General features: G+C 36.5%; 6 protein-coding genes across 8 annotated transcripts; 5 read left to right on the top strand and 1 right to left on the bottom strand.

The window, feature by feature from the left end:
* The first annotated feature begins 1,849 nt into the window (after window positions 1-1,849).
* On the top strand, window positions 1,850-5,613 carry LOC148929913 (AP2-like ethylene-responsive transcription factor BBM). Its single transcript, XM_089069397.1, has 8 exons — window positions 1,850-2,219; window positions 2,690-3,116; window positions 3,631-3,713; window positions 3,958-4,046; window positions 4,139-4,212; window positions 4,298-4,348; window positions 4,467-4,543; window positions 4,625-5,613. The coding sequence occupies exons 1-8, from the start codon at window positions 2,000-2,002 to the stop codon at window positions 5,452-5,454; spliced, it is 1,851 nt and encodes a 616-aa protein (XP_088925523.1). The 5' UTR covers window positions 1,850-1,999; the 3' UTR covers window positions 5,455-5,613.
* A 222-nt stretch (window positions 5,614-5,835) lies between these two features.
* Window positions 5,836-7,746, bottom strand: LOC148929912 (ycf20-like protein). Of its 2 annotated transcripts, none has more exons than XM_089069395.1 (3): window positions 7,608-7,746; window positions 6,515-6,675; window positions 5,836-6,334 (listed from the first exon to the last, which is right to left on the bottom strand). In XM_089069395.1, the coding sequence occupies exons 2-3, from the start codon at window positions 6,670-6,672 to the stop codon at window positions 5,908-5,910; spliced, it is 585 nt and encodes a 194-aa protein (XP_088925521.1). In that variant the 5' UTR covers window positions 6,673-6,675; window positions 7,608-7,746; the 3' UTR covers window positions 5,836-5,907. The 2 variants fall into 2 exon arrangements, with proteins under 2 accessions (XP_088925521.1, XP_088925522.1); XM_089069396.1 differs by having other exon boundaries at window positions 7,501-7,639.
* A 238-nt stretch (window positions 7,747-7,984) lies between these two features.
* On the top strand, window positions 7,985-12,076 carry LOC148929911 (putative metallophosphoesterase At3g03305). Its single transcript, XM_089067816.1, has 4 exons — window positions 7,985-8,246; window positions 9,403-9,644; window positions 9,796-11,337; window positions 11,720-12,076. Exons 1-4 carry the CDS (start codon window positions 7,985-7,987, stop codon window positions 11,852-11,854), a joined length of 2,181 nt encoding a protein of 726 aa, XP_088923942.1. The 3' UTR covers window positions 11,855-12,076.
* A 1,202-nt stretch (window positions 12,077-13,278) lies between these two features.
* Window positions 13,279-19,381, top strand: LOC148929910 (putative E3 ubiquitin-protein ligase ARI8). Of its 2 annotated transcripts, none has more exons than XM_089068870.1 (15): window positions 13,279-13,734; window positions 14,312-14,433; window positions 14,704-14,806; window positions 14,946-15,036; window positions 15,212-15,384; window positions 15,659-15,763; window positions 15,878-15,966; window positions 16,126-16,233; window positions 16,455-16,545; window positions 16,624-16,713; window positions 16,855-16,902; window positions 16,982-17,053; window positions 17,725-17,824; window positions 17,899-18,025; window positions 18,865-19,381. In XM_089068870.1, the coding sequence occupies exons 1-15, from the start codon at window positions 13,534-13,536 to the stop codon at window positions 19,136-19,138; spliced, it is 1,794 nt and encodes a 597-aa protein (XP_088924996.1). In that variant the 5' UTR covers window positions 13,279-13,533; the 3' UTR covers window positions 19,139-19,381. The 2 variants fall into 2 exon arrangements, with proteins under 2 accessions (XP_088924996.1, XP_088924997.1); XM_089068871.1 differs by having other exon boundaries at window positions 13,595-13,734; window positions 14,739-14,806.
* A 1,655-nt stretch (window positions 19,382-21,036) lies between these two features.
* LOC148929909 (putative F-box/LRR-repeat protein 9) lies at window positions 21,037-22,658 on the top strand. Its single transcript, XM_089069458.1, has 2 exons — window positions 21,037-21,425; window positions 22,046-22,658. The coding sequence occupies exons 1-2, from the start codon at window positions 21,103-21,105 to the stop codon at window positions 22,656-22,658; spliced, it is 936 nt and encodes a 311-aa protein (XP_088925584.1). The 5' UTR covers window positions 21,037-21,102.
* Window positions 22,659-23,871: 1,213 nt separating this feature from the next.
* On the top strand, window positions 23,872-25,758 carry LOC148929908 (uncharacterized). Its single transcript, XM_089068192.1, has 2 exons — window positions 23,872-25,340; window positions 25,413-25,758. The coding sequence occupies exons 1-2, from the start codon at window positions 24,060-24,062 to the stop codon at window positions 25,416-25,418; spliced, it is 1,287 nt and encodes a 428-aa protein (XP_088924318.1). The 5' UTR covers window positions 23,872-24,059; the 3' UTR covers window positions 25,419-25,758.
* Window positions 25,759-25,760: the final 2 nt, after the last annotated feature.

Here is a 25,760-nt window from a genome sequence, read left to right as displayed (position 1 = left end):
GCCGTAGTGTGATATATAGTCATCAAAATAACATACACTATGCATATAATTTGTAACTTCATAATTATATATAAACAGCATGTAGTACTTTTTAATTAATTAATAGTGTGATTTTCAATTTTCTCTTTGATCGTTGTAGGAGTTTTCTTTTAATCGAGGTTAATATATTACTACTATTATGAGATTCTTCGAAATTCAAATTTCGATGTTTTGAATTGCAAAATTATATTATATGGGTAAAATTAAAATTGTTGAAAGAGAGTGGTAGACAGTTTGAAGATTACGAAATCACAAGCTATTGGGTTACAACCCCTATGTGTGTTAGTACCTTAAAAATAGTAATCTAAATCAAGATAAGTTCAACTAGCTATGTGCACTGGCTCCCAATTTCCCTATTAATTCATTTTTTATTTTATTTTTTTAGATATTTTAGTTCATTTAGAGATCTAGATTGTCTATTCTTGGATCGACTACATTGGACCAGTAAACTTCGATTTTAGTCTCGTAATATTAATTATATATAATTACATAAAAATGGTATCCTACCCTATAAAATTTCAAAAAAAATCAAGTAGACATAAAATTGATACACTGACACAATATCTGCTTGTGTGTGCCATAGAGTATATTCCCAAATGGGAATGTTACACTAATATTTTCAACAACACAAAAAAATTCGGAGGGAAATTCAGTTATTGGTTAAATGTATAGTTAATTAATTGATGTGTTTGTATATGGACATAACGGTATAATTTATAATCAATGATGCAAAATAAATAAAAAAATATGAATGTGAATAACATTTAATACCATTTATTACCAACGATGATAATAAATATTGAATTTAATTATCATTTGATACAACCTTTTAGGCATAATGATTGATTGCACGAATTAAATTTCCAATACACATTTATCATGTCATTCATAAACTAATACATTTTTCATACTAATTAGGATCAATTTACTAACTCTATATGTCCATCAGAGAAACATTTTTATGGTAGCAAGTATTTTTATTAAGTGAATTAGCTTTAAAATGGTAGTAGTATAACTTCTAACACAATATTTAAATCTACACTAGCAAAGTCTGCACCTGGCTACAAAAAAATTTCGTCAATAATCCATGAAAAATCTTCGTTAATCAAGATCATCGAAGGATAAGCCGTGCCGTTGGCGGTAGAATATTACCGATAAATATCGGTCGATAATTTTTTCAAATTGACTCTCCACGGCCCGGTCCACGGGTCGGTAAATCCTATATTTAGTGACTCACAAACCCTAATAAGAAGTTCAACGTTACATTAACTAATGGTGCATGCTCCAAAATCAGAATTTAAAAAGGCTGGTTAAACCGAATCACTTTAAATTCATTCTATTCCACAATTATCAATACCGTACCAATATATTTATAAAAAAACTTTATACAAAACAAAAAGAGAAGACAAATAAAAAATTATAATAGAAGATCTTGTACTAACTTGTGTCAGCAAGGATTGTTTATGGTATACCAGTCAAACCTTCTTCTACTGCTACACATTATCAGCACTTCAATTAATTATTTAATCACTACACACACACACATGTGTGTGTGTGAAAGCACAAGTCTATCCCTATCTAATGTATCCATTCTTTCTTCATTTGCAGAGATCAGTTAGGCTTTTCTGTCATTCTCTTTCCTGCCCATTTATGAGAGAGAGATAGGAGCATAGAAATCTCCACTATGTGTGAGAGTGTGTGTGTGTATGCATAGAAATCTCCACTGTGTGTCTGTGTGTGAGAATGTGCATATATATCTCCACTTTGCATTGGAACAAATTATTTTTTCCTCCCTTCCATTTTTTTATTGGGAGCCTTTCCTCTTCTTCTTCACCTCCTCCAAATCACTCAAAACCCTTCATTTTCCCCCATTTCACCTTCATGCATGAACTCTTTCTAGCTCTCATCATCTTCCTTCATTCATAAAAACTATCCCTTTTCCCAAAGAGAGGAGAAAATCATGTCTTCAATGAATAATTGGTTGGGATTCTCTCTCTCCCCTCACGAACTCCAAGATCAGCAACACCCTAATCATCAAAGCTTAGGTTTCAACTCAGATGAAATCTCAAACACACAGATTTCTAATGAATCATGCTTTGATTCTGCCATTCCCTCTCTAAACCTTCCTGCTCCACACTTTGGCATTCTTGAAGCTTTCAATGGAAACCCTCACTCTCAAGGTTTGTACCCTTTTTTTCAATAAAAATTCAATCTTTTTCTCATTTCATGCATAAAGTTTCAATCTTTTTTCATTTTATGTATATCTAGGTGTATATTTGCAAATGACATATCTAAAAAAAATCATTTCTTTCATTTTGCATATACTAACCCTCATTCTCAACTCTCAAGGTTAGTCCCTTTTCCCCCCAAAAAATAAATAAAAATTCAATCTTTATTTCATTTCATGCATAAAAATTCAATCTTTTTTTTTCATTTTATGCATATCTAGGTCTATATTTGCAAATGAGATATCTCAAAAAAAATTCATTTCTATCATTTTGCATATACTAACCCTCACTCTCAACTCTTAAAATCAGTGCCTTTTCCCCCAAAAATCATAAAAATTCAATCTTTTTTCATTTCATGCATATATAAGTTTATGTAGGTCTATATTTGCAAATGGGATGTACTAATTTTTTTCATTTTGCAGATTGGAACATGAATGATATGAACATGAACACATTCTCATGCAGCAGCCAGAATCTTGAGGATGAAAACAGGCCAAAACTTGAAAATTTTCTTGGTGTGAATCACCAAGAACACAAATATCAGCTCACTATGTATCAAGATTCTGAGGCCTCAGCCTCAAACAATGGCCTGCCCATGATCACAAACTGGCTCACAAACAGCCCTGCGCCGCCGCACGCGGCAGAGAGCAGCGAGGCGGCGGCGCCAGCAGCCGCCGCACAGACGCTGTCACTTTCGATGAGCACAGGCTCCCAATCCAGCTCTCCTCTCCCATCTGATAACAAACTGGGGAATGCGGCTGCCGAGGGCGGCGCAGCCATTGAGTCTGTGCCTAGGAGATCTATTGACACATTTGGACAAAGAACTTCGATCTACCGAGGTGTGACGAGGTTGGTTAATCAATCCCCACTTTGTAATAATAATTTATATTTTGTGTGTGTGTGTGTGTTTGAATGAAGAAATAATTGAAAAGATTGTGTGACGGGGCGAGACGAAATCACACTACTACAGTCCTACTAGATCAACACACGCACACATAATATCTCGTGTTTTGTTAATCTTTACTTTGTTATAAAAAAAAATTTTGTTTGTTTGAACGAACGAAAAATTGTGAAGATTGTGTGACGAGTTGACTCCAAACTAGTCTCGACAACCACTCTACCACTAGATCAGCACATAAACGTGAATGAACAAATAATTTAAAGATCGTCTCATAGCACACAACGATCACCAAATCGTAGCATGCGATGTATATTGCATTCGCTTGCATATACACATGAAATTTTATGTTTTTGAATTTATGGATTTATGCTACTCGATGAACGGGGCTTAAGTCCCTATCAAGCGTCCGGATCCAATGATCGGTACGAGACCATAACGAGGGTTTTGGGGGTTTGTTTGCAGGCATAGATGGACAGGGAGATATGAAGCACATTTGTGGGATAATAGTTGCAGAAGAGAGGGACAAAGCCGGAAAGGAAGGCAAGGTATGAGAGAGAACAACTGTCTGCCATTATTACCTAAAAATAAGCTTTCTATTTTCACGAGATTTCTTGATTTTAACCCTTGTTTCCTTGTCTCTCTATTGGGGTCATCACTAAATCATACACTGCATGCAGTCTACTTAGGTAGATCAAGTCTTTCCCTTTTTTTCTCTTTTTTTTTCTTTCTATTTTCTCAAATATTTTTACAATTAAAATTATGTAAATGTTGTAATGTATGTTATTGCAGGAGGTTATGATAAGGAAGATAAAGCTGCTAGAGCTTATGATTTAGCAGCACTTAAATACTGGGGCACTACCACTACTACAAATTTTCCTGTCAGCAAATTTAATTTCATTTATATAATTAATTAACAAATTAATTTAATTTCTTACTATACAATTTATGTGAAATTTTCTCATGGTTTCAGATTAGTAACTATGAGAAAGAAATTGAGGACATGAAGAATATGACAAGGCAGGAATTTGTGGCATCAATTAGAAGGTAAAACTGAGTGTATAAAAGTTTAAAAAAATTAATGAAGAAAACTATGTTACTATCTTTTCAAGAATTTGCTTATAATTTTCAGGAAAAGCAGTGGATTCTCTCGTGGGGCATCCATTTATAGAGGAGTTACAAGGTACTAAAATAGGCACACAAAAAATTAAATTTCAAGATTGTCTAATTTTGTATGATGTATTTATTTTTTATTTATATTATACAATGATGCATTTGAAAAATGTGTCATAATTAAGCAGACATCATCAGCATGGGAGATGGCAAGCAAGAATAGGCAGAGTTGCAGGCAACAAAGATCTCTACTTAGGCACTTTCAGTAAGCAATCTTTCGTATAATAAATTTGTCTGATTTTGTTGTGAAATTACTAACAATGTTGATTTCTTTACACTTGGGAAGGCACGGAGGAGGAAGCTGCGGAGGCGTACGACATCGCGGCGATCAAATTCCGCGGCCTGAATGCGGTCACGAACTTTGAGATAAACCGGTACGACGTGAAGAGCATACTCGAGAGCAGCACTCTTCCCATCCGAGGCGCTGCGAAGCGCCTCAAGGACGCTGAGAACGCGGAGATGGCTCTGGACCTGCACCGTGCCAGCGAGGCGAACTTGAGCCTGCACCTTACCGAGGGGCAGATGAGCGGGTTCGGGAGCAGCAGCAGCAACGCGCATGGATGGCCGACTGTGGCGTTCCAGCAGGCTCAGCCGTTGAGCATGTACCCTTACGGTCATCAGATGCTGTGGTGCAAGCAGGAGCACGACCCTTACGTTGGCCACGCCTACAACGAGATCAACCATCAGCTTCAATTGGGGATTAACGCGCAGAATTTCATGCAGCCGTCTGCCCTGCACAATATAATGGGGCTAGATTCGTCCAACATTGAGCACAGCTCGGGTTCTAACAGCGCTGTGTATGGCAACAGCGGAGGTGGGGACGGGAGCGCGGTGCCAACGATGGGGGCTATGGTTGTTCAAGATGGGAATCAGAGTCTTGATTATGAGAGCATGTTTGGATCAGCAGATGCATATCAGCAGGCAAGAAACCTCTACTACCAATCTCAGCAATCGTCATCAAATCTCGCAAAGGCTACCAATAATCTCTATGATCAAGGCTCGACTTCCACAAACTGGATCCCGACTGCTGTCCCAACTGGCTCGGGCGGTGCAAGGGCGAACAACGCGCCCGAGAATCAAGGAGCCTCGACTTTTACAGTGTGGAACGACACATGAAGCGGGCTTCTTCTGCAAGAGTGTTTCTTGCACCAGAAATGTGTTCCTCTTTTCAGATCATATATGTATACATATATCGAGACATTTATCGATCCTCCACATATGTCGTTTTCATTCGTAGGTTTGCTGCTTAAAGCAAGCAGATTACAATAGGGCATTAGGGCTGGAGTTCATCAATAGCCATATTATGGCTATGAATTTTGGGAACTCTGGTTGAATTTAGTCCTGTCAAAGTAATAATCAAACAAAGTGATTTTTCCAACGTTTACCGATCATCGTTTTCTCGTTTAACCCTCTCACCATAATGTAGAAACTAACTGCATTCTTTACCAGACAAAGCAATCTCAACATTCTGATTATGGCAAAATGGTAGCTTGAATGTAATAGAAGCCTATGAATATGCATTTCCTAAAGGATTTACATACAATACCTCATTTTCGAAGAGGGAGAAACTTAACTACCTAGCTTAAAAGCATCAACGAACAACCCTAAGCAAATACCGGCTTTCCAATAGTTGATCAACACCACTAGAGACTGCAGTCTCCCTGTTGTCATGGGCTTTTTGTACATGAGCATGCCAATGCCCTCGATTGCAGCTACTACTACTCCAGCTACGAGCACATCCCAGTCACCCGTCTGGCCAAGGATCGTTGCAAGAGCATTAGCCGTGTAGAAGCCAAAGAGAAGGAGAAAAACCTTCATGGGGAAGTTTTTCCTAGCAGAGTTCAGTTTACTCAGTAACTCCCTTCCACCTGCACTAACTATCCTCCCCAAACGAGTTTCGCCAAGAGCAGAGTTGTCTCTGTTATCGTTGTTGGCTGTGAATCCATCGGTGTTCAATGCAAATGCTACCCCACATCCTCGTTTACTCGACAGTGAACTGTTTCAGAATAAAAACAAATGGCATTGAAATCCACTTGGGGTACTCATAACTTGCAGAAAATGAGCCAAGGAAATGTATAGCAAAAATTCTCAACCCAACCCGACCATTAAAAAGGGAAACATGCAGAAGAAAGAGAACATGAAAATTACACACGATCGAAGCTAAGAAGAAACACACCTGTTTCTACAAGCTGAATCAAGTTTTTGAGTTTGTCTTGATAAGTTTTGTGAATCGATAAGATTCTGAAAGCCACAACTATGCCTGGGAAGCACGCATCTTTTGTTAACAACGAGGGACATGGACTGCAACAATATCATATCCATTTGGCTGGTCATCAACTGCAACAAAGCATACATTGAGAAAAAAGTAGAGACCATAAGAATGCAAAACCTAGAAGCCCAATGTTATAAGAATCTCCGAGCTTATGAGCATCCTTAAATATCACATACAGATCGTTGAAGCTTATGAGCATCCTTAAATATCACATACAGATCGTTGACGCTTATGAGCATCCTTAAATCCCCAAATGTCCAAAAGCTAAGATTTTATCTGTTTAGATCTCAACTCCCAAACTGAAAATAGATTCTAAACCCGACATTCAATATCAAGAACCCTAACACACCAGGTATAAAACAGCATGACATGAAAAGATCATCGCGTTTTCAGTTTCAAAACTAAGATACGATACATAGATATCTAATCTAACAGCTCTCTAGAGGTCAGGGGATCAAAAAGTTTGATTATACCAAATTTAGGAAAACTTATGAGAAAATGACAAGACAAACATGCTTAAAACAGATTCAGAGCCTAAATGTACCATCATTTCCAGACAAAAAGAGTCTAAACAGGAAACAATGAGATATACCCAAACTTCAAGCTGAAATAATGTACTTCAACTATCAATCAATTCATTTCTCTTTCAAGATTTACACCAGAGCTTCAATTTTTGCACCCATCATCCATCTTTTCTTTAAAAATTAAATAAATAAAGTATATTTATTGAGATGGCAAGAAAAACCCCCAATCTTAAGAGTGTTCATCATCACAAAAACAGATATAGAAGTTATAATTATCTGCAAAACAATTGACAGCAAATGAATCCACATAATCCGCAGATGTAATCAGCATCTTAACTATCGAACACAAGAAGAAGAGCAAAATACATTAATCGGCAGCTGCTGCAGTTACATCAAGCATAAAAATCTCATCTTTTTGGATAAGATAAGATTGTTGAGTTAAAACTAATTCGAGCTTTAAATCGGAAACCCACCAGCAAAAAGCAGCCCAATGATGAGATGTTCGAAAATCCTTACAGCATTCAACTCTCTCTGTGTGTGTGTGTGTTATGAGGTTCGTTAAACGAGATCCTTTTTCTCTGAAATTTTTACCCGTCAATTTATGTCAATTTTGTAAATACTTTAACATTTTTTTTCTCAAAAATCCCTTTTCAATGGAGTATTTTATGTGAAAATATGAATAAAAAAATAATAACAATAGAAAATTCTTTAATTGAATTACAAAATCTCATATTAGTAGTTATTGTTACTCCAATTTTTAGAAAGAGTGATGATGAAACCAATTAGTTAATTAACCCAAAAATTTCCCAAAATTTGCAAGATAAGCAAGAGGGGGAAGGAAGGAAAAGAAATGGCAAATGCGACTGTGATGATCGCCGTATTTCTGCTTCTCTTCTTCGCAATTCCATCGGCGATCGCCTACGGAAACGGAGCCAAGCGGCGAGTGATAGACGCGGAGGGGTCTCCGGATGATCTGGTGTGGGTGGTGCAGCTGTCGGATCTCCACTTCAGCGTGCACCATCCCCACCGGGCCCAGGATTTCATCGATTTCGTGGGGCCCGCCCTCTCCTTCATCAAGCCTTCTCTTGTCCTCCTCACTGGGGATCTCACTGGTCCCTTCTCCACTCTTTGATTTTTCCTCAATTTTTGTCCTTTTTTTTTTCGTTTTGGGGCTGTTTGAATTGATGGGTCTCGTAATGTGCAATTTTGGGATGTTGTTACGTGATAAAGATCTTACCTTTTTACTCATGTGGTTGTTATTGTGATGGTTTTTGGGATTTGGTTTCTTGTTTTGTTTTTAGCTCAGTCTGTTTGAGGATTTCATGTGTTGAGCTTCATTTATTGTGGATGTTTGGGAATATGTTTGAGAGAGCATCATTTATTGTAGATATAGCTGACTTTAGGTGATTTGAAACGGCAATCACCATTAGTAACCTTTTTGGGATTGTTTATTGTGGTTTTGAATTAATGGGTCTCAAAATGTGCAATTATGGGATGTTGTTATGTGATAAAGATCTTACCTTTTCCTCATGTTGTTATTTTGATTCGGTTTCTTGTTTTAATTTTAGCTCAGTTTGTTTTTATGGGTGGATTTTTGGAGGTGTGTGGATGTTTGAGGATTTTATGTATTGAGAAGAAGATGTTTTGGAATGAGTTTGAGTGAGATGAGTTGAGTGAATCATTTGTTGTAGATAGAGCTGTCTCTGGGTGATTTGAAAGGGTCATCGCCATTAGTAACCTTTTTGGGATTGTTTATTGCGGTTTTGGAATTGATGATTCTTGAAATGTGCAATTTTGGGACGTTGTTACGTGATAAAGATCTTACCATTTTCTCATGTTGTTAACTTGTTATTGTGATGGTTTCTGGATTTGTTTTCTTGTTTTATTTGGATGGGTGGGCTTTTGGAGGTGTGACTGTTCAAGGGTTTCATGTGCAGTTTGGTTTTATGAACTATGCTAAATCGGTCATATGATCAACCAACTCTTTGAGAGCGTTATTTTGAGTGATAGTATGGATGGAATATCTACCATTAACTTTGATAGGTTGATTAATTTTGAACTTGTTTGGACATCTTATTATCCTTCAAATACTCAAATCATTGATAGTTATAAGATGTGCGTGTAGGAAACCATGAAATGCACATACATTTTGGACTTGTATGATTAAAGGAACTTGTTGGTGTCTAAACATGTTCATTCCAAGCTGTATACCTTTGATAGCTGATGGTTCAGTTTGAATGGATAGTTTTACTTTTCTGCCTTCAACAGATGGTAAAAGCAAGGATTTGTTGACAATGAAACAAGATGAAGAGGAATGGATGGAGTACCAGAAAGTGATGCAGGATGTTATCGACAGAAGTGGACTTGGCCATAAAGCCTTTTATGATATTCGAGGGAACCATGATAACTTCGGTGTTCCTGCCACTGGCGGATCCCTTGATTTTTTCTCGAGATACAGCATCAATTCGCAGCAACGAAGAAGCGGGAAGGTCCACAGCGTCACCATTCAGGTTGGTTGGTTTTTATTTATTTTGTGTAGGAAATGTGATCCCGTTACAAAATGTAGATTATTCTCTTTTGCTTTTTATGAGTGTTAAAGCAAATTGCATAATTTCTTTCAAAATGTTATCATCCTTGAGTGTAATTGATGCCTCTGTGCAGACCAGCAAAAGGAAAGTTCTTTTCGTTGGGATTGACAGCACGATGGATTCTGGATTAAGAGGCCCCACCAACCTGTTTGGTCACCCTACAGATGAGCTGTTGGCAGAAATAGATTCTGAACTCTTACAATGGGATTCTCGTTCTGCTCAACCGATCACCAAGGTATCGTATGGTCATTTCACCCTTTCATTTTCCGCTGCATCGAAGACTGGAAAGACCTTGAAGGATATATTCATTGATCGCTCTTTAGCTGCCTACATATGTGGGCATTTGCACATAAAATTTGGAAAGAATCTAAAGCGGCATCATCACTCAAGTGGCCGTGGTCAACATTCAAAACAGCTACTCCAGTTAAATGGCCATCGATTAGCTTCAGAGAATGCGTCTAGTTGTCGGGATACTGATGCAAGAAGTGACGGATTCTGGGAGTGGGAAATGGGTGACTGGAGGAAGAGTCGAGCCATGCGAGTTTTAGCTATTGATAGAGGTCATATCTCATTTGTTGATGTCAATTTCACATCAGGAGCCAAGAAAACGATCATATTGCCAACGTATCCACTGGACTCGCGTTTCTCTTCATCGTCAAACTATAAATGTGACCCATCTGCCTATGGACACATCAGAGCTCTGGTGTTTTCTTCTTCTCCAATTATATCAGTTGAAGCTAAGGTATACGACACTAGCTCCGGAAATCTTATTGTGGTGTTGGATACGCACATGAAACCACTTGCTGGATCCCGTGCTGACATTTATGTTGCCCCATGGCATGTTCAAGCATTCGAGGACCCTTCTCCCGACAGATACATGCTTCAAATAGAGGTAACTGATTTCAAGGGTAGGACGACAACCACTGAACTTAGGCCTTTCTCAGTAACTGGTGTCCCTTCCCGGTTCAAATGGGGCTGGGCAGAGTTCTTTGTGTTGGGTTGTCAATGGGACTCGTTATACCATCCAATACTCTGGGCTGTTTACTCTTTTGCCCTTTCAGTTCTTCTAATTCCAAGAGCACTCCTTTTCTTTTCGAGAAGGCACTATACATACATAAATTTCAGAACCAACAAAAGCTTCATAAACGGCCTTCTCTGGATATCTACAGAACTATATAGCATTCCCGCAGTCTCGCTCTGCATGATAGGCTACTTGCTTTACCTTGCATTGTGCCCTTGGTTTTATGGCCATGCTCTTAGCGAAGAAGGAGAACGAGCATTCATGACTTACAGAGGTTGGGTTGTGTCAAGATTCAGTTTTCTGGAAAAGATGGATTTTCTTGGATCTCCCGATGTGATGGTGGTGGTTCTTCCACATCTCGTTTTTGTAGTTTTGCCAGCATTAGTGACGATCACGGTGTTGGCTGCTGAAAGTAGTGTACATCGTGATTATCTTCTCTCTATTTCGAGTAAAAAGAAGGATGGCTCAGATAGTCGAAACAAAAAATATGCACCACAAAATAATAGTGGCAACAAGTCATCAGAACTCAAGAGGCGTTGGATTAGGCGACTATTCCTTGTGATCTGTTTGGCTATATTTTGGAAGCATTTCAAGGTACGCTATGTTTGTTAGCATATGCTCGGATCTTTCCTTTACATGCTCAATCTTTTATCGAGATAGCTTAATTGCTCGTTTCCTGTTTCATGTTAGCATATGCTCGTTTCCTACAAAATTGCGTTGCTGATTTGTGATGTACTTTATCACCGTTCCTGTTTGATCGAACCTTATGTTCTACTCGTTAGCATATGCTCCGTTCTTGTCACTTTTCGAGATAGCTATAGTGCTCGTTTCCTGTTTTGTGATAACTGCATTAATCAAACTTTTTCCTGCAAAATTGCCCTTGCTGATTTGTGATTAACCTTATCGAGTTACGATGTTTTGATATCTGTATGTTTTTTTTCGTATGGCAAATTATGTTACTTATACAACGTTGCAGAACTGCGAAGCTCTGGTGAAAGCATACGAGATGAACCCGGTCATCCATTTCCCACTCTACAGCTTCACAGTTCCTCTGCTGCTCGTGTATAGCATCTGGAGAACCGGGAGAAACATGAACACGACGTCCACATAGTCGCCCTTCGTCGTCCCTCGAGTTGCGTTGCAGTTGCTCTTGTGGAGTGAGGTGCTTTCCAAATAGAATGCAGCTGCTCATGGAAGGAGACGGCATTTTAGAGTTACTTAGTTATTATAAGAGGAATTTTCACAGTGGTTGTTTCCCTTTTGGAAAATGGTAAATTTAGTGATTCTTCACCATAATGCAATCAATTTTTTGATTAAGTTGGACTATAAATTTTTGATCAGTTAGAATATGTTTGTGTTAATTATAACTATTTATAGTGATGTTTAGTTAAAATTCATTATCATGACCGGATGGTAAATGAATCAATCTAATTCATTTAGTTAAAATGTCTATGTGGACAACTTTATTTAATATAACATAGTAAATAAATAAATTAAAAATATCCTAATTTTTAAAATATTCTTTAAAAATTTCAAAATATGTTTAATTTTTATTTTTTTATATAAATTTTAAATTAGTAGTATTTAATTATGAGTTTAAACATATAGTATCTCAAATTATCATTATTACATATTTTACATCCTACAAATATGACTAATTTTTTCATTATGTATTAGAGTAACTACGTGTTAATTTTATTGGTAGCAGTCCAATTAGCTGGACGAACTGAATCAAAATCTGAACATTTAGGATTAAAATTAAATTAAATATTTATAATGTGCTAAAATCACAACTCAATCAACTCGGCCGAATAGGATTGGGTCGAAATCCACTAAGGTGACCTGACATCCCGATTGACATCCCTACCGATGATCGGGCTGGGGAAAAAATACCGAAATGCTGAAATACCGGCCTTATCGTACCGAAAAAATACCAAAAATACCTTTTCGGTATATCGTGATTTTCGATACGGTATGATACCTTACCAAAATCTTTCGGTAAGGTAACGGTATAAATTTTCATATACCGCTGCACACCGAAATTCAGTATATACCGTAAAATATAAATATAATTATATGTAAATATATTTTAAATTTATAAAATCTATTGTGAAATATAAATATAATTATGAATAAAATATATTATATCAGTTTTAATATTATAAAATATAAATAATATTCTAAAAACTCATATTATCTATTTTCATTGATATTGAAAGTTAGGTATACCGAAAATGAGGTACGGTATAGGTATGAAAATTCATCATACTAGAAATAAGGCATACCTCGGTATACCGAAAATTTTGATAAAGTAAAACCATTTTTTCGCATACCGAATTTACGGTAAGGTATACGGTATGGTGGTATCGGTAAGGTATACCGTACCTACCCACCCCTAGTTAACGTGCCCCCACCAACTTCCACTTTCCCTTCTTTAGAAAACCAAATTCCGAATTGGAAACAATTCCAAATCGAGTAAATACATAATATTAGTCGCCAAACAGGACTTTGGGGCATAGAAGGATGTCCGTCATCGTTAGATTGTACCTTACGCACACATGATCGTACCATCCCCTTTCCTCTTCAATTGCACAAAAAAGCAAGGAATCTCCACCACCATTCACCATTTCATTTCCTTTTCATCTCCATCTCCATCTCCATCTCACACACGCAGACAAAACACCCCTTCTCTACAAATAAATACAGACAAATTGAGCTAATTTTGGCCGATTATCATTGTAAATTTGTGCGTATTGATACAATTTATAAGGGGGAAACCACAATACAGGAATGAATTCTGATGACGAGATGGCAGCGGCGATGATGGAAGATTCGTGCGACGACGAGGACTTCTACCACGGCGGCGGAGATGGAGACGAAGATTCCGACCCGGACAGCGCCGTCGTTAGCTACGACGGCTTGATGGACCACGACTCAGACGATTTCGATGATCTATCCTCCTCTCAGCCGATATACTATCATAGGTCACAGGTTATTTTCAACTTTTCCCTTAATTAGCGCAATTTTTATTCTAAATCGGATAGTTGTTTCCCGAAAAAGGTTCATGATTGAGGTAGGTCGTTATGCAATTGAATCTGCTGATAGGCTGGGTTTAGGCAAAAATGCTATTTTTTCCAGTTCGATTTGGGAATGGTGGGTTTTAGGGGTATATATTTTCTCCCAATTTCTGTTCCTTTTTACATTTGAATGATATTAGTAATGCGCAGGGTTGTTGATTTCAGTAATTGGAGAGAATCTTCCTTTGTGGATTTATGGTTGATGTTTAGGGTTAAGCTAATGTAATGTTCGATTTCTCTGGTGACTATTAGGGGCGTTGCAAGTTTGCTTTGTTGTTTGTCTTATGTTCTTGTTCTTATGGATCAAAGTTGAACTGCTAGTTTTGCTATTGTTTTGGTCAAAGTCGTTGGTTTGCAGTCCCAATGATGTGCCCCTATAGAATTGTAGTAACTCACAAAGCTTGTTAGTGTTTTGTATATGTTCTTCATTCGAATTTGTGCTATTCAAGTTAATACTGATGGATTTAAATGGTTTTCACTCTTTTTTTCAGAATTTCATCATTTTAAATGAAGATGATATACGGCAACGCCAAGAAGAAAGTATCACCCAGATTTCCACCGTCCTCTCGATATCAAGGGTTGCTGCTAGCATTTTGCTCCGCCATTATAACTGGTAATTTGTTTCTGAATAGCTGTTTTTCCTTGCATTATATACCATCTTCAGCGTGCCATTTCAAAGGCTAATAATGCCCAAATCGATATGGCCAAACGGTTCATGGCCTTTTACTTTAAGTTACTCTTTTTATGTTAAGAAATATTGGCTGTTTCGTGCAAACTTTCTATGTTTTTTACTCTTACTGAACTAATGGATGGGCTTAAAGATTATTTATGAAGATTGCTTTTTTACCATCTGAGAGATTTCTTTATACTTCTTGACTCACAGGAGTGTTAGTAAAGTGAATGATGAATGGTTTGCAGATGAAGAAAAGGTCCGCAAAACTGTTGGTTTGTTGGAGAGTGGCACTCCCCTTCCTGATGATCAAGAGGTGACCATAGATATGAAAGTCTATTATGTTTTATTTGAAATACAAAAATAGTGAAAAAACTATAGTACTACTAAGTATCATATCATTCGAGTTTCTTCTTATGAGCATATTTCTCCAATTAATTTCTGTCTTTCTGCAGCTAACTTGTGGGATCTGCTTTGACAATTATCCACGAGATAGAATGAGAGCTGTCGCCTGTGGCCATCCCTTTTGCGTTTTGTGTTGGCAAGGTTTTATCCACTCACTTCCTAAAAGTTTCTATTTTATTTTGTTTGCTGCAATTGGGCACTGGGTGAGGGGCTGTTGGATTCTAAGGGCCATTAATGGACCCATATGTTGAAAGAGTCCCCTCCTATACCTTGTATGATTCTGGATATCTAAATTGTACTTTACTTTGTGGCACAGGGTATATTAGAACATCCATTAATGACGGACCTGGATGTTTGAATTTGCGGTGTCCCGATCCATCTTGTGATGCAGCTGTTGGCCATGATATGGTGAATGAGTTGGCTTCTAAAGATGATGAAAAGAAATATATTCGCTACTTTTTGAGATCATTTATTGAAGATAATAGAAAGGTACAAGAGCATAGGAACATTTATAAGATGATCTCCTTTCAAAAGAAGCATAGTTGTTTACGAAGTCTCAAGTTCTTAACATGAATGGCACATGATTGTCTTTTTTCCATTATATTTTCTCCCTTTTGCAAAACATCCCTCTTTCATTACTGGTATCCTTTGTCTTAACATGAACTTAAAGTCTGAGATATCTAAGTGGCATGGTCTAGGTCAAAGCACTATCCACGTGCCTTTTACCTTTTTTTTAGCTTATTTCTATTGTTTTTGCTGACAGACAAAGTGGTGCCCAGCACCAGGTTGTGATTATGCTGTGGATTTTACTGTTGGTGGTGGAAACTTTGATGTCACTTGCCATTGCGCACACAGTTTTTGCTGGAATGTGAGTTTCATCACATTCTTTATCAGTTTTCTTCTCTCTTATATTTTGCTTCTGTTAAAAAAGAGAATTATTATCAAATCATAAGTTCTAAAGGGCGCTTGTGTACCCTTGCAGTGCGTTGAGGAAGCCCATCGCCCAGTTGATTGTGGAACTGTGTCCAAGTGGATAATGAAGAATAGTGCTGAGTCTGAGAATATGAATTGGTATGCTGGTTTTGCTAGGAGTTGATACCCCTCATGCTCATGTCATCTAAACTTAATCAGTATATATTGATCTAACTAATATATTGTTGATAAGGTGTTTTTCTTCTGTACATACATAGTCCAAGTTTTACATCTCTCATGCATATGATTTTATCACAGGATATTGGCTAATTCTAAACCTTGTCCCAAGTGCAAGCGGCCGATTGAGAAGAATCAAGGGTGCATGCATATTACATGCACACCACCATGTAAATTTGAGTTTTGTTGGTATGTCCTCTTCCCATTTTGAGTAACAGTATTTATTTGTGTAATTTATTTTTATGTTTCTGCATCTTCTACCTTCTAGTTGCATATGCATTATGCGCATAGTTATTATTTTGTCGTCCATTTAGTTGTCTATGTCTTCTTCTCAAGCACCCTTTTTTGAGTGATAAAAACTCAAAACCACTGTGGCTGTAGTCATCTCAGTTTGATTGATATACTTGTAGGTTATGCCTTGGTGCATGGTCAGAACATGGAGAAAGGACTGGTGGTTTCTATGCATGCAACCGTTATGAAGTGGCCAAGCAAGAAGGAGTGGTAAGGTTATCTGCTTTGTATTGTCACTGGAATATAAAAGCCTATACATTATCCAATTAACTGGGCCTATTGTCTCAGTATGATGAAGCTGAAAAACGAAGAGAGATGGCTAAAAATTCCTTAGAAAGATATACACATTATTATGAAAGATGGGCTACAAACCAATCGGTAGGTGTTACTTAATTTCTGTAATGTCTTGTTCAGGTTTTTATTATTTATCAATGAATTTTTGGGGCTTTACTTGAATTTGTGTGGGTTTTGTTTTCTATTTCTTTTGCATGACGTAAGTCATAATTTTCCTTTTTGCAGTCTAGGCAACGAGCAATTGAGAATTTACATCAGATGCAAACAGTACATGTAAGGAAACTCTCGGTTTTATGTTTTGGACCCTTAGCATATATGTAAATCATTAAAATCTTGAAACTGTATTGTGCAGCTAGAGAAGCTAAGTGATAAGCAACGCCAGCCTGAGTCCCAGCTTAAGTTCATTATAGAGGCTTGGCAGCAGGTAAAAGTTTCAGTATTGCTCAGCTTTCTTTAAGGCGTATTTTGGGATTTACATTTTGCAAGTATGTAGAAGCCTAGAAAGTATATATGCGCCGGACTTGAGAGTTGAGAAAGATAAAATTTGATGTATCCAGCACATCAGTGCCGTTGTCAAATCATGCTTTGTATCTCATGAATTAGTATTGCAATTAACTAACAGCACAACAGTCACATCCTTGACTTTTTACACATTGTAGTTAAAGCGCAGTCTGAGATTTGCCCGCTTATGACTTCTTGTTTACCGAAGCTAAGCATTTTTTTGTGACCTTTATGGGTTAACAGTGATTTCTGATGATGCTCGTATTTTTTGTGTTTCTGAGTAATAGCAGGTCTAGTTTCATTAGTTCAGTCTCAATATATTACTCCTTCCATCCCCAAAAAGTAGACTAATTTTGGAACGGCACGTGTTTTAATGCGTAATTGGTAAATGAAGAGAGAGATACAAAGAAAAAGTTATTGGAGTATTGTGAGTGGAAAATGAGACCCACCTCATTAGAGATATAAAAGTTCCTTATCTGGAATTTGGTGGACGGGGGAAGTAAAAAAGTGTTTGTGTAGAACACACATATACTCTTTCATGTAAGGAAGATATATTTTCTTCTCTTTAAGTGCTTGCTTTTTTGCATACTACAGATTGTTGAATGTAGGAGAGTCCTAAAATGGACCTATGCATATGGATTTTATTTAAACGAGCAGGAACTTGCTAGGAAGCAGTTCTTTGAGTATCTACAAGGTATGCGAATCAGGAACCTTTTTTTTGCATGTTCTTCATGTGCCTCTGTGACATTTATTTCTGGGTTCCTTAAGGTGAGGCGGAGTCTGGTTTGGAACGGCTTCACCAGTGTGCGGAGAAGGAATTTCAGGTCTACCTCAATTCTGAAGGTCCTTCACAAGAGTTCAATGAATTTAGAACAAAGTTGGCTGGATTGACTAGGTGATTGCCTTACACCGTTTATTTCTCTTGTCTACTTCCTATTTGGTCTGCATCATCATGTGTATTGCTTTTTCAAATAGTATCATGCTTGGGGCCTTCTGGTATTTCCTTGATTCGACCTTGTCAGCGTAATAAGAAAACAAAGAACAGCCTACTTCCCTTCCTCCGACCCCTCCCCTCCATTTAACCATTAGTTACTGCCTCTTCGGTTATGCCATATAGTGCTCAACCCATTTATATTGCCTGTTTATAGTGCTTGCTTGTGTCTCACAAATTGCAATTAAAATTAAGTTTTTACCTCCTAGTTAGTTAATTTGTATCTCCCAGCTGCTATTGGTTTATGGCACTTCTCTATTTGGTGATGAAGGAAACCTCTAGCTGCTACTTGAGAATCCGAGTACAGCTTATGGTGACTGATTAGTGTCTAGTACTTTTAGATAGTATTACAATCAGTCTGACTCTTAGATAGTAGTAGTTCAAGTTTAAAGCTTACGCTGAACAATTAGTCTCGGGTTTAGGGTCGAGAAATGATGAGGATCTGCTTTTAGGTTCACAACTTGGCATAACAAATAAATTCTACTCCTCCCCCCCCAAAACATATTAACGAACATAAATGAAGATGCTAAATGCCTGGTCATATATGAACATAAAGTCTTATTATTAGCTTTATTTCAAACTGGAAATAGCAGAAAAACATTGAGACAAAGAAAGATCTCTTTACACCTGTGACTCCCATAAAATGATTGGATGACCTTTTATGCCGCCGCAAATTCTACGATCCAGTTAATCTGACCAATACAAAAGGCAGTTATATGACTACGTAAAGTCTAATGCTGCAGTGTAACCAAGAATTACTTTGAGAACCTCGTCCGAGCTTTGGAGAACGGTCTATCGGACGTGGACTCTCACACTGTGAGCAGTCGGGCAGGCAGCTCCCAGGCTGCGGGAGGCGGAAGTGGCAAAGGAAGAAGCAGCAAGGGCAAGGGAAGTACATCATCTAGATCAAGCAGTTCTAGAAACGTGGACGATTCCGGCCATTGGTCTTGTGAACATTGCACCTATGCCAATGTGGGGTCATCAACTGTCTGCGAGATGTGCCAACGCCACCGGTGAAGCGATGAGGCAGACGTGCCGCCGCTCGGACGCAGCTGTGTTCTCATGTTGTGCTCTGTTGTAGACAAACATAGAGGAAGAGACATGGTGACTAAGTAATAGAAATGAATGGAATCATCTTATTTTAGAAACTAATATGTATAAAAGTCTCCATTGCATTTGGTTAACTTAAAATGAATATGTGTATCTGTATCAAATTATATCAATAGTTTCGTGTTGTATATATAATTGTATTCATCATTATTTTGATTATTGCCAATTACTCAGTTATGTTTTGAGTTAGTTTTATGACTGATTGATAGTAAAAAGTTTATTAATCGTATTCGTCATTATTGTTTTTAGCTGTGAATTATAGTACTAATAATTAGTTTACAATTGAGTGTTTGAATTTGTGGATTGTATACTTGTTTCTAGTTGAGAACTATAGTAATAATTTAATTTATAATTGACAGTATTTGAAATTGTATTATAGCTTAAAATAGTATACTCCACATGTCACAATAGTAAATAATACTCTGTCGTTATTTTCGTTCCTAAAAAGTATTATGAATTTTCTAATTTTTGAAATTCAACTACCCTATTAAAAATATAGACTTATTCCACAAACCTTTCTCTATCTCTCTCTTACTTAAATTATATGTATCATATTTTTAAGAGATGAACATAGTATATTTGTACTTCTTTTGTCCCACAAATTTTTTTTGTTTTTGGTTGCTAAGTGATTGGTTATCATTTTCAGTTAAAAATTAAAATTGTATGGAGTATTTTATTCTCTCTTTATACTCCATCGTTTTATATTATTCGCACTTTTCATTTTAGGTCGTAAATTTGAAATTGATTTTATTAGTGTAATTAAATTAGTATATTAAGTGTAATGAAATACTCCATCCGTCCCCAAAAAATATGCACTTTGGATTTGACACGAGTTTTAATGTAAAATTGGTAAAGACTTTTTATACTATTATTATTAATCAATATTAATATTAGTATTTTGATGTTATAAATTAATAAATTATTTATCTTTTAATATCAGTCAAATATACTTAATTATTATAATTATATTTAATTATTATAATAATATTATGGTTATGGAGTACTAAAAACTAGTACTAGTATAATTATTTAAATTATGAATCGTATAATATCATTTTTGGTATTAGTTTTGTGTATGCCCAAAATATCTTTTATGACAAAAATGGAAAAATGTATTTGTTTAGAGGGTATTTTGGGGTGAAAATGTTATCAGGTACCAAAAATGTGATTTATAAGTACTAAAAACGACAATAAAATAAAAATCAGGTACTATTTGTGTGTGAAAGTGAAAGATCAAATACCATTTATGTAGTTCACTCATTTTATTAAGGTATATGACATTAATATTTTGTGTGTCATCAGTAATAAATTGCCAACCATGCATCATTATTTGTGAGATTAATATCCAAAAAATTGAGATGACTAATGAATACCTGTAAATTTCAGTTTTTTAAAAACGACTTTCCAAATTAATGATTGTACTAGGGACCTTTTATTATATATTTGGGTAGGCAGCGTTCAATTTTTTTAGGATTGAATTACTATATTCACATGCAATTCTTATTGAATTGGAAATAGAATTTTGATTTGAAATTAAATTATCATATTTTCTATAATGCATTAATTAAATTTGATTAAATTTAATAAAGTGATTGAAATATCAAGATTTGATACATTATTGTAGATAAAAATTTATTTAAAACATCGAGTGACAAATATTAGGCAACAACTTAACATTTAATCAATGGATATCACACGAAAATATTAAGCATCAAATAGAAATTAATGCATAATCAAAAATCTAAACAAATACTACTACATAATTTGGTCAAATTAAAAGTAACAAACTACATGAAATGAGGAAATCTTAACAAACAAAATGAGTTACATAAGTAACAGTGAACCCTTAAAATGATGATGTTGAGCTGAGCATGGAAAAGAAATCTAAACCTCCAATTGCCACAATGGCGGCGCCATGGACCGAACTGCCAGATGATTTGACGACGAATATCCTGCAAAGGTTGAACACTGAAGAGATACTGATGAGCGCGCAGAAAGTGTGTAGTAATTGGTGGAGAGTCTGCAAAATTCCTACCATGTGGCGCGTGATTGACGTGGATTATGGACGTTGCACCAACCGCACCCAATTTGGGAACATTTGTCGCTGCGCAGTGGATCGCAGCGAGGGACAATTGGTCGAGCTCAAGCTATCTGGTGTTTATGTTGATGGCTTGCTAAACTATGTGGCGCAGCGGTATAATTCTTCCAATTACCGTCATTGCTTAACCTTTTTGTGTGTCATTTGGTTGTTTTGACAATATTACAGTCCGATAAGTAAAGATGTACTAATAAACTTTTTGTAGATATAATACACACTCTTCGTATTTACTAATTTACTCAAATACACCTACTAAGAGCAAGTTAACAGATTTATATGCCTCAGTAAGTTTGGTACATATGTTAATCTTAGTGAATGTGTTATTTTCATGTCACATGTGAGCTTGTCTGGAAGCCCATGTTTCAGCCTAGAAAATTAACTAATCATTTTTTGATAAAATTACTAAGCTGCCCTTCATCGCCCTTCATCTTTTCTAATATAAGTTTGTGCTATAATAGTATTATTTTGACATATATATTATTGAGGCTATTTTGGCCAATATAAAATTTAACATAGTATTCTATCTTTCACACCAAATAAATAGCGTGATTTTTTAAATAAACAATCAAACACACCAACTATATACTATACGAGTAGTACATAATAACAAGAACAAACCATTATTCTAGATAGTCTACGAAACTGAGCCATGAACATTCCTTATTTTTGGTTGTAGAACCTCTTATTTGACGTGGTTTATGTTCTACTCTTAACAGATCAAACCATCTTCGACGCCTTACACTTTTAGAATACGACGCAATTCCTTATAACAAGGAGTATGATACACTTGGTTTCACCAAGGAAATAAAAGATCTCCCACAATTGGAAGAGTTGCATCTTTACTTGAGTCATACACTTGATCGATCCACATATGTTGAAGCCATTGGTATCGCTTGTCCCATGCTGAAATCATTTACATACTGTTGTTGGTTTGACTCTCTGGAATTTTCACACTTTGCTGAAGCAATCGGAAAAAACATGCCTAATCTGCAGCACCTCCTAGTTTTTGTATTTGATATGAAAATTAAAGGACTAGAATCGATTCTCGATGGCTGCCCCCAACTCAAATCACTTGTGCTTCCGCAACACTGCGGTCTTGATCTACAAGGGACTCTAGGCAAAAGATGTTGCCACCAAATTAAAGATCTATGGTTCCACCCTAATTCTTTTCGTTTTTGTCGTGGCTCCAGATATTTGAAAGACCATCTTATACTTTTCTATGGCAGCAAGGTGATATATTGCAAAACTAGGGATCCAATTCCCCAGGATACAATTTTGGAGACTATTTTGCAGCAGAAATCAACTAAGCTGGTGACATTTGAACTTTAATTTGATTAAAATTTAAATTGTATTCCCTCCGTCCCAAGGAAGATGACACCTTTCTTGGGCGGCACAAGATTTTATGCAAATTTATTTTGTGTGTTGAGAGGAGAGAGTAAAATAAGAGAGAGGGAATAAAGTAGAGATAAACATTTTAAGTAATGGATCATCTTAGTTGGGACAAACTAAAAAGGAAAGTGGGTTATCTTCAATGGGACGGAGGGAGTATGTTTATGCATCATTTAATTGACCGAACTTCAGGATTTTTCCGACAATTAAACGAGTAACATACAAGGATCCATGGCAACGATATTGGCGAAATCATGATTGTATTCAGTAGTACGTCAGTAGACAAGATCGATGACATAATTAGCATGGGCCAAACTTACGGGTGGAAAATAGCTTACACCTCCCTCTCTAATACTTGTACAATCCTCAAATATGCAATTATAATCTATATAAATTTTTGCATCATGTCTTAATCAATCGTTACTTTCAAGATGCACCAAGAGCCCTAAATAAAATCAAATTAATTTTATCAATTCATTTAGAGAAATTAGATAGCACTTGATTGAAAAATAAAATTAAACTATTATTGATGTTAATTGAAGATGAAAAATGTATACTTGATTTTTTGACAATATTTTGTTCCTTCCATTTACTACACATACAATCATCAATAGACAGGAGAGAAGTAAATAAATTAGTATTTTTCTCCATGATGAAAATGAAAATGAAAATCGAACATGTGTTAAGACATAGGTTATATATACAAGGAAAGTTGTGAAAAAAATAATCTTAATTCATAATCTTAAAGAAATAATACTGAAACAATGTATATATGTGATTCATTTTTATGGAAATGAAAATTTATCATATACTCCAGTTACAAGTAAGTAGTAGTACAATTTTAATAAGGTAGTATATGGCATTAATATATTCCAAAATTGAGATGATAACAAGTAGAATAATGAATATCTGCAAATTTAATATTTATAAGAATAGACTTTTAGTATCAGGCACAATTTATCTCCTTTATCTTGATATTTATGATAAAAAAGATAAAATTAATCAAAATGCATAATCACCAAAACTAATATATGCATTATTGTTTTATATATAATATTATAAAAATACACAAATTCATATTTTAACTTTAATTTTTAATTTTTATTTTGTTTTATTTTTATTCCCCAATTCATCAAAAGTTTCACCGTTTCACTAATCTAATTCATCACTACTCACAAATCCTCACCGTAGCAAGTTTCACAAATCTCCCTAAACCTAACCCCCAATTCATCACAGTAGCTAAGTTCCACAATCAAATTTTCACACAAATCTCCCCAAACCTAACCCCCAATTCATCACAGTAGCTAAATTTCCAGTCGCCCAATCCACAAATCTTGATCAATGGATGATCAAGGTCAAGGTCAAGATGATGATACCAAGGATCTGCAAAAATCGACGACTCAGGCTGTGGCTCCCATCGAAAAGTTGCCAACCCATCTACTACAAGATATTCAAGGGGCCCTAGACCAAAAAGAAGCGGGGCGAACCGCGCTTGTGTCAAAACTATGTAAGCAGGCATGGTGGACTACGTCTACCCTCGACTTCAATGATAGTGATTATGGGGGCACTCTTACTGAAGTGGCAACCAGGGTTTTGAATCGGTACAAAGATGAAAATCTGAGGGTGGGATCATTCAGGCTGTGGAGCCACACAATCAACCATAATGATGCAAGAAATTTTATTAGGGATGCAGTCAATTTGGGGGCACGGGATTTGGCGATATGTGTGGGGCCCGTCGGTGCAGAAAAGTTTCTACTTCCAGAAGAAGTTCTTGCCTCACCTACCCTTTTGAAGCTATGTGTGGTGGGATGCCAGGTAGATTTTAGAGTTGAGGCACAGTGTAGATTCTTAGAATATCTTAGCATTGCTGATCTATCTACCATAGGAGACATATTCAGTGACTTCATTTTGAAGTGCACCAAATTGGAGAAAGTTGAAATAGGCTACATAGAAAATATGGTTCAAGAAAGAAGTATGCTTGGCCCTTATTGGGAGAACATGATTGGAAAAACTAGTCTGCAATCACTAAACCTGGTAGGTGTGGATCCTGTAGAAAATATCACTAGGTTTGAGGTGTGGCCTAAATTTCCAGGGCTGAAAACACTAGAAATTGTAGACATTAACTCCAACCTTAATTGGGCCGGTGTAACAATTTGTAGCTCCACCTTGCAGAGTATTAGTCTTAATTTGTTTGAAAGTGAACTTACCGAAGCCAAGTTTGAAGTTCCAAATATTAAAGACTTCAATGTGAAGGCTAAAGGCACACTGGGTATTAAGTCCTTCAAGACAAATTCTGTTGGGTGGGATTGCAAGTTGGAGATAGCTTGTGTGGAGACCACACAAGCTTGGTTTATGGATTTGAGGAAGCTTTTGAAGGTATTTAGCTCAGCAAATGTGCAGCTAACGATCAGGCTCGCCTATAAGGATGCCCCCGCAGATTTTGTTTTTCATGCACTTGACCCAAAGCTGGATTTACACGAGGTCAATGTATTGAATATCGTCGCAAGCAAGGAAGAGCTTGTTCCTGGATTCCTGCATTCACTTGGATGGTACATCAGCACTAACACACTATGTCTAGGTGAACAAAACAGGCCCGACCTACTCCACCACATGCAACACCAGGTACCACTACCAGCCAAATTTAACGTGATACTGTTTTTAGTTAATAACTTATAGTACTACATTTTTTTGCAGGTGTGAATGTCAACAGACAGAGGTGTGAATGTCACAACAAACAGAGGAGGTGTGAATGTTACAACAAACAGAGAGGTGTGAATGTTACAACAGACAGAGGAGGTGTGAAAATTTTGGACAGGAACGTGTAATCATGTAGAATTCGAAAGGTTCCTTATACTCTCTAAAATGATGTTACTAGTGATTTTTGTTCATCATATTCTCTATATGTTTTGTTTACTAAGCCTTTTGTTCATCATATTTTTGTTCATCATATTCTCTACATGTTATATGTGATGAGTAGCTCTAGTTGACGAATAAGCCTTTTTAATCAAGTACACTACACAGCATCAGTAGTATGCCTACATT

This window comes from Salvia hispanica, chromosome 3, assembly GCF_029641045.1.
Source record: "Salvia hispanica isolate PSC_SH4W2 chromosome 3, Shi_PSC_v1, whole genome shotgun sequence".
In the NCBI taxonomy this organism is placed as follows: domain Eukaryota; kingdom Viridiplantae; phylum Streptophyta; class Magnoliopsida; order Lamiales; family Lamiaceae; genus Salvia; species Salvia hispanica.
The sequence above is the reverse complement of the archived record's forward strand: the minus strand, read 5'-3'. Positions and strand labels throughout refer to the sequence as shown.